The sequence below is a fragment of the Dromaius novaehollandiae genome, chromosome 1 (genome assembly GCF_036370855.1).
Source record: "Dromaius novaehollandiae isolate bDroNov1 chromosome 1, bDroNov1.hap1, whole genome shotgun sequence".
In the NCBI taxonomy this organism is placed as follows: Eukaryota; Metazoa; Chordata; class Aves; order Casuariiformes; family Dromaiidae; genus Dromaius; species Dromaius novaehollandiae.
In genome coordinates, this window is record NC_088098.1 from 210,829,205 (window position 1) to 210,842,647 (window position 13,443).

At 40.9% G+C, this 13,443-nt stretch overlaps 1 protein-coding gene across 2 annotated transcripts in view; it reads right to left on the reverse strand.

Annotated features, from left to right (window-relative positions):
- Window positions 1-4,518: 4,518 nt before the first annotated feature.
- RAB30 (RAB30, member RAS oncogene family) overlaps window positions 4,519-13,443 on the reverse strand; it is a 50,597-nt gene continuing 41,672 nt past the window's right edge. For both annotated transcript variants that reach the window (XM_064505167.1, XM_064505168.1), the window contains one exon: window positions 4,519-13,101. In XM_064505167.1, coding sequence (XP_064361237.1) covers window positions 12,851-13,101 — 251 coding nt within the window. In that variant the 3' untranslated portion in view covers window positions 4,519-12,850. The remainder of the gene's footprint in view (window positions 13,102-13,443) is intronic.

Below are 13,443 nucleotides of genomic sequence, written 5' to 3' on the forward strand. Positions count from 1 at the left end.
GGATGTCTGAAGTTAAACGAGTTTCTTCTGCAGAAGAAGCAGAGTATTAATGAGATGCACCCTCCCTTACCAAGGGCACAGGTATGCTGATGCTGCAAGTGTTCCTGCAGCACGAACAAAGAAAATACCCTCGTGCATATGCAGCAAGTCAGCATTGGTAAATACACTTCATAAAGAAGATGTTTGATAGCAGTCAGTTTTTTTTCACAACTCGCATTTGAGGAAATTGAGGCTCCGAAGTTCAGAGACTTGTTCAATGTTGAACAAACATGGAGCCTAGTTCTTGCTTATTGCTGAAAGATCTTAGCCAGCAAGCCATCTTTTCTCCTTGCTATCCTACTCAGCAGGTTACTGAAGCACAGACCAAAAGTTCTTCCTAGTGTTAAAGGATGCTGGAATACTAGGTGGTGGTGAGAGGAGGCTGGCCTGTTTAAGAGGGTTTCTCCTACAGGTCAAAGCCTAGATCTCTGCAGTCCCTGGATCCTAGACATAAACACAAGTAAAAGAAACAGATGCAGTTATACCGAAAAAAAAGAAAGCAGAATTAAAGATAATTTGATGTCTAAAGTAACTTCAAACATCCTACCTCTGAGTGGAGTCACTTGTTAAGTGCTGCGTCAGCGATGTGTGCCAAACCAGCACAGCAATGACATACTATAAGTGATACACATGCGGATCTCTACGCAGGACAGGACTTCTTGACACAGCCAGGGGGGTGTGACAGTAGTAGCACAGTGCTCCAGCGTGTGCCATAACTGAACAAACCTAGGTCTGTGCATGTGCCTGCATTTGCCAATGTTATGCCTGTTCAAAAGTTGTTCAGAGTATCAAACTAGGTCGTCTTTGCCAGCTGGCATCTATGCCATGCGGGCAGGCAGTGCAGTTGGGTGCGACCTTCAGACACTTGTGCCTGGAAATATATACGACCATAACACACAAAACAGAGACTCCCACTCACTGTTCAGGCAGGCAGCCAGAGGGTATGGAAGTAATCATTTCAGCTTCAGTGATCTCTCCATTTCAGCACTGTTGTGGGAAGTTGCCAAAGCCTGGGGTTTGCTTTAAAGGAAGATGTTATAAACACACATTTAGGATGAGGGCATGCAAAACCGCTTCAGCAGGGGCTGTGATTCTTTATAATAGAAGATAATTTGGCCCTTGGTTTCCAAAATGTATCCTTATTCTGCCACAGCACCACAAGAGGGGGAGAGAACTTTTTGCTGCACATTGCTCAGAGATGTCCACTGCTGTTTACTGGAGGTCTGACTGTGGTGAGGTTGAAACACATCTGCCAAGCGGCCAAACACATGAAGTAATACCTGATCTTCTGTAGTGTTTAGCTGAACATCGGTAAGTTCACAGCAAAGCAGAAAAACACCACTTGAATAAGGCACATGCATATACAAATTGGGTTCAGATCACACTAGCTGAACTGTATACTGTCACTGTGTTTTACACTTACATGAACTCATTGACACACTTTATAGTGATGGGACTAACGAGGACAGGCAGACTGACTGCCAGGAGGAACACCACACTGCTAGTGGTACCCAAGCATTACACACTTAGCAGGGATACAAGAACACCTCTGAGGAGCCACTTAGCTGAGTGAGGAGTGCTCAGAAAGTTGTACCTATGTGTGGCTGCTCAATCAAGCTGCAAGACAGTAAAGTTTTCTGCCAGTAGGAATGGCTAGTGTAGAAAACAATTGTTGTCAGAGACTCAGTACTAAGATTAGGGAAGAAATGTGAAAGACAAGTGAAATGTGAAAGACTAAGTCCTGTTACACTGGGACAAAGTGCTGACTCAGATTGCCTTAGCTTTCAAAGATACGGGGGAAAAAATCTCTGGGCAGGGGGTAGGGAGGGAAATGTTGCACATTAATGACATGGCTTCAAGAGTTGCCTCACAAATTGTCTGTGATTTCAAGGGATTCAGAAGGACCCTGAGGGAGACAAAGGCCCCATGTGATGTGTTAGGGCTTTGCAGAATTGCAGGACATCTTATGTAGGGGGATAAGAGCTGTCCAAATCTACAGATCTTTTTCAAAAGAAAGCCATATAATCTTCTATGGAACAAGCTAATTAGACCAGGAGACATCAGCTACTAAAAAAAAAATCATGAAAAGCATTCATTTTGAACTACACAGTGACACTGAAAACAAGATAACCAAGAAGGAATTTCTTCTTTGCAAGTAAAATCCTACTTGATGAATCTACATTAGGGGCAAGAGCAAAAGGAGTAAGAAATTCAGCCTACCTGGTAAATCTGCATTTATATGTTATGTGGAACAAATAAAAGGGGAGACTGGAACTCGAGAACAGCATTACTCATTCCCAAATCACTGGCAACAGGGAAGCCCGTATTGAAGGGTACTTAAGAGATCGGCACTCTGACAAATAAAGCATATGATTTAAACTAGTTGCTTTCTGCTACAGTCGTCCACATCATGCAAGACCATGGAATAACTGGCTTTTTAAGGACTCCCTTGTGATGAACTGGATGATGAACTGGGCTCTCTTTGTAATGAACCTGCTTTATCATGGGGATTGGATTCAGCCTGAGTAATATGCTAGGGACTTGATGCAGCTAGCACTAAAACATTGCCAGACTTTCTACATTGTATACCTGACAGCTTCCTGACATAAAATTTTGCATCCAACGTAAGTGATTTTATTCAGTGGATAGTTCACCCACATGCTACAGGTAAGTGGTAGCTTTGGTGAAGATGACATAATTTAATTCTGAATTTTTGTATGCAAAAAGAATAAAACCTAGCAGGTTTAACTCTCAAGACAATAAACTCTGAAACAGCATACCAGCTGTGTGGTCAGTTCCCTGTCCTTAGAAATCCCTAAATCAAGACTAGATTTTAAATCAGGTAGGACTGGCTATAAGATACCACAGGAGTTAACACAGGGCAGTCACATCACCTGTGCTTCATGGGAGATGACTGCACACTCTAACCAAGACCAAAAAGCATGGTTGTGTGAAAGACCCTTGTCAGCTAGCTGATATATTCTGCCCTGAGCTTCATGAGTGCTCTATAGAAAGAACTTGTACAGGAAAAGATGGAGGAGGGGAAGGAAGCTGTATCATTTTCACCTTCATAGTCTGTTTGGTCTTGCATCTGTTCCCTGTGCAAGCTGTTCCCTTTTTGCAGGGAGCCTACATGCTCCTACAATCTTTCCAGTCTTGTCTACACAAACCAAGGCCTGCCACAGCAAAGGCTTTCTGCATGACATTGCTGTTCAGCCACTGAATAACAAGGAGAAGAGTGCACTTCCCACAAATTACATGCTTCTTGCAAGGAAAAGCAGCCTCTCAGCACCAAGCAGATGCACACATGGAGCAATGCGTGCCTCCCTGCAGCATAAGGCTGATTCAGCTGGGCACTGGGGACACACGTGGTTGCTCCATAGCACAGGTCTGCTGCTCTTCACTTTTCCCCAGGAAGGAAGCCTTCATCCCCACAGGCACCACACTCCAGCCCTTGTCTTTTTCAGTGAATACTCAGTTCGCAAACTGTTTGATTTTTAAGGATATTTTTCTTCCCCTCCCCTTACTCAGTTCCTACCCAGAGGCATGCAGAGACTTTTCCTCTCCAAATACTTCTGTTTTATTGCCAATTCAAATTGCCAGCTTCCTGGGGAACGTGGAGCAGATGGTCTGGCCCCGATGTCACAGGCACTTACCACGGAAGGAGCTTCAAGGTCAGTAGAGAAGGCAGTAAAAGACACATGAGGTCTTCAGTCTTCACAGCTCATTTCTCAAAATGAGTGTGAGCAGAAGTCATACTTCATGTGGAGTAGGGCACAGGGAGGAAATCCTGGAATCCCCAGAATAAGTCAGAGCAAAGACTTTATATATTGACCAAAAAGATTACAGGCTGACAGGAGACCTCCACTTTTTTAAACAAGAAGTCTTTTCAAAAATGATTCCAGTCATCCAGAAGGGCAGTTAGGAAGCTCCACTGGAAGACAACTGTCATCTTCTATGAGCAGAAAGGAGCAAGCTGAAGGCTGGAGAGAAGCACTAGAACAGAACAAAGGCACTGGGACAATGAATAAAAAACAACCCATATTGAAACATCACCTCTGTTCAAACAACCCTAGCTTCCTGCTAGGAGAGGAGTTTAACCAGCTACAGGTTCATAATGACCATGAGTGAAAATGCTACCTGGCCTCTGTCACATACTACCCTCTAGTGATCGCAGTTGGCATTTCAAACGTTGCTATGAACTCTCTGGGTTTAAACACAACTTCTTCTTTTGCTCTAGTGGGAAGGGACATTGCTCCCAAGGACAGCAGCTCTATCTTTGCTCTTGCTGAGAGAGTCCAAGGCTGTGAGAGTCTTGGTATGCCGAACCCAAGCAGAAAATCCTCAGCAGCCATTCATTTATTGATCTGATATTAAATCATGTCCTCCTAGAGTGAATCAGTTTGTCTTATACATATTTTAAAGGTAACGTTTCTTTGCAGGTTTTGATCAAACAAATCAGACATTTAAAACAGCAGGTGGAAAGGATTAAACATTTATTTACATACAGATACATATGTAAGCAATTCCTAAGTATAAAAAGGACATTACAAATAAACATGAAGCTTCATACATTCGTCATCCTGGTCATCCAAAATACATTCTTTTCTCAACCCCACTGTACCACACTTGACAACAAGAAGTTAAAAAACAGACAAGTCAAATGCTTCTGACAGTTTAATGATTCACAGTTTGGCAATTTGCTAACACCTATAGTCTTTCCAAAGACAGTATTATTCCAGCAACTGAAGATAAATGGTCTGACCAAATGTAGTGCATTTTCTCCACTGAAATGGTTGTGCTTGATCAACAAGAAATATGTCATCTCCTCATCCTTCTGGCCATGTGTTTAGGACATTTAAGCAAATCAGGGTTCTTACTAAAATTCTATACATTGTGCTGAATTCACTATTGTTGGGAAAAAAACAGCAGATCTTTGCAGAACAGCTGAACGTGTGGGAAAATCTCCAATCCAGGAAATTCCTTTAATCCTGTGGCTTCACTGGCATGGAAGTTGCAAACAGAATGCTGGTTTTAGTCTGTAAGCAGGCTTTTAAACTACAATTCAAACTACAGCTGATGGTATAAAATGTACTTAGTTCATGCTGTAAAAGGAATTACATGCTTCATTACTGATTTATTAGCTATCAAAGCTGAAGATATATCAGTTTTCTCTTCTGTGGAAACAACAATACCTTTATAAATCTCTAAAATTACTGTAGCTCTCAGGAAAGAGGAAACATTTTAGACTCAACAATCTAGATGTAACACAGAATACAAAAAACTTGTCAATTAGGTAACACTACAAAGGGGAAAAAGCCAGTAAACATAAAATTAAAATGCCTATTGAAAGTATGAATGAATTCAAAGGAGAGCTGGGTGAGTCTGCATAGATCAAAGGCAGTCAGAAAAAAAATATCATAATCTGCAAATTCACAGAACAGCCAAATACGTGCAGCAGAACAGAGTGAAGTGGAAATGAAAAGGAGCAGAGAGAGCCTTGTCCCGTATTGACAGTTGAGTGACTGCAGCTGCTCCAGTCTCAGGATTTTTTTTTTCTTTTGTAAACAGCTGCGGGGAATGAAATGGATGTGACATATCTGCAATGCATCTTGTTATGCTAAAAACCCATGGCACATTTTAAACTGTTTCTCTAATATTCAGAGATAGACTTGTAGCTCAAAACCTGTATAGCAACAATAGCTCTGGGCTTCCTCACTTGTCTCATTAGATGGCCTTTTTTCCCCAAAAAAAATATTGGCTTAAGTAGCTTTCATTTTTTTCCTTCAGTGCTGACTGTTTGAGGAGGCCAACTGTAAGGCTTTCTTCCAAATAGTCTGCAAGAGTTGAGGGAATAGCAGTGCCTGAATTCACTGCTGCTTTCCCTGTCATAAACCAAATATTTTGCTCTCACTCCATTAAAATACCAAAACAATATTACCCTTTCCTCCACTTCCCCCATAACAGCTTAGCTGCTGGGGATAGCAAGACCATTTCATTTACTAAAGCTAGTACCAGTGATGCAGTCCAGACCCTCAGAGATATTCACACTGCTACGAAAGTGGCAGCTCAGAATGACTCTTCGCATCAGTTGGCAAATCTCAGTGGATTGAGAGCAGAGTCCACCTGCCTTAATTTATTCACTTGACCCAAACCACCAATGGCTCTTAACATCTGAATCTCTCACACTGGTCCTGTAAAATGGGAAACATTCTTTATAGACTACGCTGGCTGAGAACAGGCTACTCAGATTTATGTGGTCTTAGTAAGAAATTTGAGACAGCGCAGAAGATAAACAGATGCTTCTCCTTCTAGTTAAAGCAGGAGTCAGATCTCGTAGTTCACACAGCCAGCCCAGCCCATTTCCAGTCTAAGACCTCCACGGTACTTTGGTTCCCCCCTCTCACAGGGCTGCCACAGTGCCGGCACCACTCCAAGGCATAAGCAGTACTGGGAATGGACAGATTCATGGATGAAACATACCCAAGGAGTTGGGATTCCCCAGCTCTGACAAGCTCTGAGGTTGGCATTCGTATGACACCAGGCGCATCAGAGCCCTTGATCGCTGCCTCTGACAACAGAAGACTTCTAGCATTCCCTCTCCGCAGGTAGACCCGTGCCGCTCCACCAGCACAACTGAAGCTGTGATAACTGACACAAGTTTTGGCCATGTTGTGCAGCTGTGCACCAGGGCTGATCTTCAGAAGATGCTTGGCAGGGGCACAGCCTCAATGCACTCACAGATGTGCAGGTCTTTGTGAATGTTGCCCCATGATAAGCAGTGGTACCAAAGGCAGTGGTAAAGGTGCTGTCTGCTTCTTCAGTCTCTGAGACTCATTTATTTCATAATGGCACTCAACAGAGCTAAAATTATTTTCCAACCTTGCTGGAAAAGAACCTCAAAGAAACGGATCACATCCAGGAAATGTTAATAACTAGTCATTAATGCCAAAACAGAGACAAACTCAGAGTACACACCATAGCCAGTCCTGTTATCCATGGACAGATGAGCTGAACTGCTAACCATGGCTACATGCTTAAAACCAGGATAATCTTTCACTGACAACAGTTAGAGCCTAGTTACATTCATTCTGTCATCTCGGCTCCTGCTTTATCCAGGTTGTCTTTCTCCAAGCTGAGTGTATTTGGAGCTGAATGCATCAGAGATGAGCTTTTCTCTGCATCTGTGGCTCCCAGCTTTAAGAAAAACTTAACTCATATGGCTCACAGCTCATTCACATGATGGTGTGATTGCATCCGTGAGTGACGATAGCTGGTAATCTATCTCAGCTACATATAATGCAGTGTAGCAAAAGGAAGCTTTGGGTCAGTCCAGCTTAGTGATTAAGACAGTCAGATCAACACAGCAGGCTCTGTTGGGAGTCTTGCATCATGAATCCACATCAGTGGGATTACCCTGTTGCCTATTTTCCTAGGCAAGACAAATCCTAAACTATGACCATCAACATTTAGGACAATCTCCCACTCACTCACTAGGAATTCACAAGGCTTCCTCCAAAACCAACTTTTCTAATGGAATAAACTCAAAAAGATCTTCTGCTCAATATATATTTATAGGAGCAGCACCTATGAGGGATACTGGATACCCTGATATTGGAAGCAACAGAATCCTAGAGTAACTCAGATGAAAGTCAAGTTCAAAGTGTCTCTTATTAAAATCCAGAGCAATCAAAATCGTGCCAAATTGGCAATTAGCCGTGAGAGGGTTGCTGTTTTTGTGTTCACAGCCATATCTGACCATGATGGTACCACAGCTCCCCCAGGGCAGTGTATCCTGCATGTTCACTCTGGTATTTGAAAATTTTTCTCATTTTGAGAATTTTTCACATTTTCTAAGTGAATTCAGCCTGTGAACACAGAATTTTGCCAGCTCAAAATCTCAGCAGGATTTTATGGACAGTTCTTCATGCTGAAAAAAACCCAAGTGGAAAAGCAGCTGAACAAACAGCAATCCTTAGGGATAATGAACAGTGCAAAACCCAGTAGTTTTGACTACAACTAATTGCATCCCTTGTCAACAAAAGCTCAGGAAAAGTCGTTGTCCTACATGTGTGCACCCACTCTGCTCCTGCATCATTAATTTCCACTTTCCCTCTTTTCAAACCACTGTCTGCAGTGTGAACCTCAGTCTGCTGCCATTACTGCTGATGCTGAAGGAATTCAATAGCCATTAGCCACTCAACCTAGACTAGCAGGAGCCCACTGTAACTGGTATAGCTATTTCCAGAGACAAACAGCACTAAAAGGCTAACAGATTAAGAGTTGCTTCATGCGTTCCACAGCAAAACCCAAGTATCCTGTCTGATAATTTGTCATGTATGTTTTTATTGAATAGCGATCACAAAGCCATTTAGCATTCAGCACAAGCATGTAAATGACTGCATGCTCCAATGACTTACCTGAAGATCAAATCAGAACCTCAACATGAGAGGTAGGAAGAGACTTAAAATGTCCTGTTCTTTTTAGGGCTCATAATTTCACTTTTTCCATCATAACTCTTGACCTTTTCTTTCTCCTGAAGAGGAGTTAAGAAGTTTTTTCCCAGCAGTCTCTCTCTTATGGGAAACACAACTAGGAACAGAAGGGAGTTGCAGCTTGCCCCAACAAACTTGCAGTGTAAATAGCCAATGCAAAATATTAGTGAAAGCATTTTACAGATAGTGATCCGAAGCACAGATCATGTAGTGGTTTATCCAAGATCAGCCTGATGGAATCAGTGGCTGATCTGAAAAACAGAGTTTAGATTACCTGGTTTTCAGAAGATACCTTTACTAATCTCTCCAAACAGGTCTGCTATGTCTGTAGGCAAACATCTGTTGACCATCCATATTGGCTTCTCCTTGGAGCTAGTCATTGTGGTAAGAAGTTTAAAGAACAGATGATGTCATTATGGGACTACTATACAAATTCATGTTCACACAGAAGTAAGATTACTCCATGATTGTGAATATATTGTCCTCAAAAACGCATCAAAATCTAGCAACTGCACTAAAGCCAATACCTTATACTCCTGTCAGTAAGGAACATTTCCAGTCATATTTGGCCCTATCATACCAATTCTGCCCAGCTTTTGGATCTTGACCCAGCGAGCATCGTACTTTTTGCTGACTGTTCTCTTGCAAAAATCCATTTATCTAGCTAGAAGGTGTTTGTCATAGATGGAGAGATGATTGCCATAAAATAGGGACTTTTTAAAAAAATCTCCTGCTATTTTTCAACTCTTTGACCAATGTGCCACAATGTTAAATTGTCGTTTGCAGTTGATAAAGCTCCTCTTCTGGTTGTAAAGCCTTCAGCAGAGGACCAGACTGCAGAAGAGAAGATTAGCCCTCAAACCCACAAGGATAAGTGGGTTCTACGCACTAAAGATAAAAATTTGAAGGTGTATAAAAATAACTCCTGCAAAGGAGTTATCATGACAAAATGTCACTTATTGAACAGCTAGTGTTCAGTAACTGCAAAAAAAAAATTCAAACTACAACTTTAGCTTACAACCTTATAAAATGGTGAACATGCAACCACTGTTTCCTTTCAACCCTGTAACAAAATAGACTTAAAGCACTCAGGCCCAGAGTAAATTTTGAAAGGATGGATTTTGGATTTGTCCCTGGAGTAGTTACCTTATTGCTACGTCAATCCAATTGCAGCACTCCACTGGAGCAGCACATCCCTGTCTGGAGATGGAGTTCTTGAAAGATTTGTTAGCAACAGAACAGACAGTTGCCAACTGGTAGGCAGCTAGTATACAAAATCATCGGCCAAGGGGTAGGAAAGCACTGGAAAAGAGACATAGCCTTCTAGAAACCTCAGAGTGAATATTCAAGGAAATAAAGTGAGCAATTTCTGCTATTTGATCAATTCAGCTTGTTCAGTCATGATGATGCATTAGTGTTCAACCTCCAGAGGTGATGCAAGGAGCATTTTAAAATGCATTCATAGTGGTACTCAGCAGGAATGCAAAGTACATGTCCACCTCAGAATCAAGTTTATGCCTATGATCATTATTCATTTTCCATTTGTTCCCCTCCCACTGGTGTTTTAACATGATTCCTTCAGTGATGCTCAAAAATATTTCTATAATATTCTAATTTTCACTAGCAACAGATGTTCATGCCAAATTTATTAGCACTGGTCTTAAGCTGCAGCAAGATCATCCAGTTATGACAACTGTACCACAGAGGTGTGTATATCTCACAGAGCTGTTTCTGCGTGTGCTGCCTGGCCAGAAAAACAAACAGTTAAAGGCTGAGTTGTCCCTATCTTTCCTTCAGCGGGGCACAAATTCAGCTCCGTCTCTCCTACCTAAACACCAGCTTTCAAAAATGCACAGAAACTTCCTGTCATTGTGATGGGCACCTCTCTATCAAGTCATCTTGAAAGCAGCCAACAGCTTCAAAATTTCCCAATCCCAAAATTTTGGGAGATTGAATAGATGGAGAGTGTGTTGGACAGTTACACCTGAAGCTTTGATGCTTTAGGAAATAAGGCCACCCACACGTGCTGTAGTGAGCAGTCTCCTTCCTCCTTGGTTAACTTGATCAAATAGCCCTGCCTTATTTGTTATTAAGTTTTATGCTTTCTGACAAGTCCACCATCTAGAGAGTAAGAACTTTTACAAATTAAATATATGTAATATTAATTTCTAACTCCAGTATTATCTTACATATAACCTCATGGGTCTTGCTTTAAACAAGAGTTAAGAGCTGTAGAGGACCAGCTCTTTCAGAGCTGGATGGTCTTTCAGAGTTGGAAGTTCCACGCATTTCTAAATCCTCTGGGTTACAGAATGAGCAGACTGAAAAGAAGCAGTAAAGGCCAGCGTGCCAGATGACATTTCCCCAACATCTAACACTTACAGCAGCACTTTGCAAAACGTTACCTAAGTGACAAACAAGTCTTGTACCACAACTTCTACAAGAAGGAAGTGACCTAAACAATAGCAATAAAATATTCATTCAAATGGCCATATTATACACTATTCTTACCTCTCTCAAACACACAAACATAGTTAGTTCCCATTGAAGATCAAAGGCACAATATGATATAGCTCAAAGAAGGGGTTATTTTTTAGGAAACTGCAAAAAAGCATTTGAAAATGCTATTTTTTTTATTTTCAAGAACTACTTATTGGCAGCTTTTTATGTCAACACAAAAGCTCAGTTATAATCATCAGTAAGTGCCAAATGATATTAAGCTGATTAATTCTAATTTATAGCATATCACAGCCATGTAATTGCCAGGTAATTTTCATCCAGATTAGCTAAAATGATCTTGAACTCTAAAAAACCATTGTTCCTGTGCATATTCACCTGTCTTCCAATTTTGCTTTAATGTCAACATGCAAATTTGCAATGCATTATTAGAGTATGGCACTAGAGGTGTAATAATACAACAAATTCCGTAATGCTTCCACTTCAGGGGTTTTGTAGAAAGAAATTGCCTAAACAGTTATACATACACCAGAGTCTGAGATGTAGGAGTACAAAGCATCAAGTAAATTAAATGAGTCTACAGCCCTGAATCTGAAAGCTACTCTAAAGAGAACAGATGCCAAGAAAATACCTTTAAGAGCGTCTCAGAGTACGGTTCCATACGGTGATTGCTGGATGAGTTAGACACAGAATGACACCACTTGCAACCTGTTGCTATTTTCACTTAGCGTAAAAAAATTCTACAAAATTGTACGCCTGCTTTTCAACAAGAACGGTATCTACAAGCTTTATATTTATTCAAACATATTGCAGACTGCCATTTAAAACTGTGCTCTCTTTGAACCCTTATACACAATCAATGCACGCATAATATTTTGGTCAGGTCTGGTGCATTTTTTCCAACTCCAGCAAAAAAATTTCCCAAAGCTAATTCTTCACATAAGGACATTACTAATTAGGGATGAGGAGGATTTGTTATTCTTTTTTTTATTTCTGGAAAGTCTTTTCATCCTATGTTGGATATCAAAAAAGCACAGTCCTTACCCACTATGTTTGGGCTAGAAAAAGAGGTAATGAGATTTTTTTTTTTTTAAATGAGCAGTGCTTATTAGTGTTCTTTTTCCTAATTATTCTAAGTTACACATTCAGAGGACAGTAATGTAGTAAGACTACGTTTGGTCTATGGAATATTTGCTGAACTGCTAGCACCAAAGGGAGCAAGGGAGCTGTATCCATATCTCTTCTCAAACCATTGTTTGGAAGTGTTGATATATATAACTTTTCTTTTTTTTTTTTTAAATTTCATGTTCATGAAAGTGCCTGTAGATGAGAGACATAACACTGATTCAAACACTAGAGTCTTCCATGAAGACATGTGAACAGACTCTATATACATGTCCTAAGAACTCATTGGCTGGCAGCCCAGAAGATTGCCAGTATAGTCCAGGGTCAGTGTTCATTTTTTTTTTCTTTTCTTTTTTTTTTTTTTTTAAAAAGGACCAAACACATCATTCTGTAAGAGAGATTTTGAATTCTTCAGTATCTTCTTCAAGAGAGGCTGTTCTAGTCTCCTACAGAAGGAAATACAACAGCTCATGTTCTCCATTACATGAAACACCTTGTGCAACTCTTCTTTTCCTAACCAACTCCAGAGACTGCAAAAAAATTAAAATTAAACCATGTTATATTCTGCTATGTTGCCATGCAGCTGGAGCTGTCAGCCTGCCATGCTTCTAGATCTGCGACCTGACTCAGGGGTAAGTCAGATGGGTCAAAGTGGCAGGAATTCCTTTCAAGGAGATGAATCCCAGTAAAAATCCTCTTGGCCCATGGGGGATGGGGAATCACGTGCCAGCTCTTTAATTAAAATTACAGCAAGTCAAATAGCTGATGCTTTTCCCCTCTCCTGGTAATGGGGATGCCACATTGTTCACAAGGGTGTTCTGTCGTGCCTCACTGATCAAGCGACAAGCTAAGTCCAGGAAGAGTTTTTCCACATTATCTGATTCTTTTGCAGAGGTTTCCAGATAGTACATGTCTTGCGCTTCGGAAAATTCTGCAGCTCTTTGTTGGGAGACTTCCCTCTTATCAGCTAAATCAATCTTATTACCTGCATCGATAAAAGATTTTAGAAAGGGAATTAATTTGACTTACAAGACAAAAGAAACAGAAATGGATCAGCAACGAAGAAGTGTTTGGTACTGTATGTATGTACGGACAGGGCTTTTGATGGGAAATTCTCAGTGCTAGCTCTCCCCTCCAAAGAACAGATTTCCTGATACGTGCAACCAAGTTCATTTAATAGCAGGTCATTTAATGGAATATGCCCTGAGAACATACCAGTCGGTTAGCAAACAGATGCATTAATGCTAAATTAAAGCTAATCAACTGACATTAAAGGATTTTCATTTTAAAACCTATTGAAAATTCTCCTGTTCTTGCTCTAAGGAGC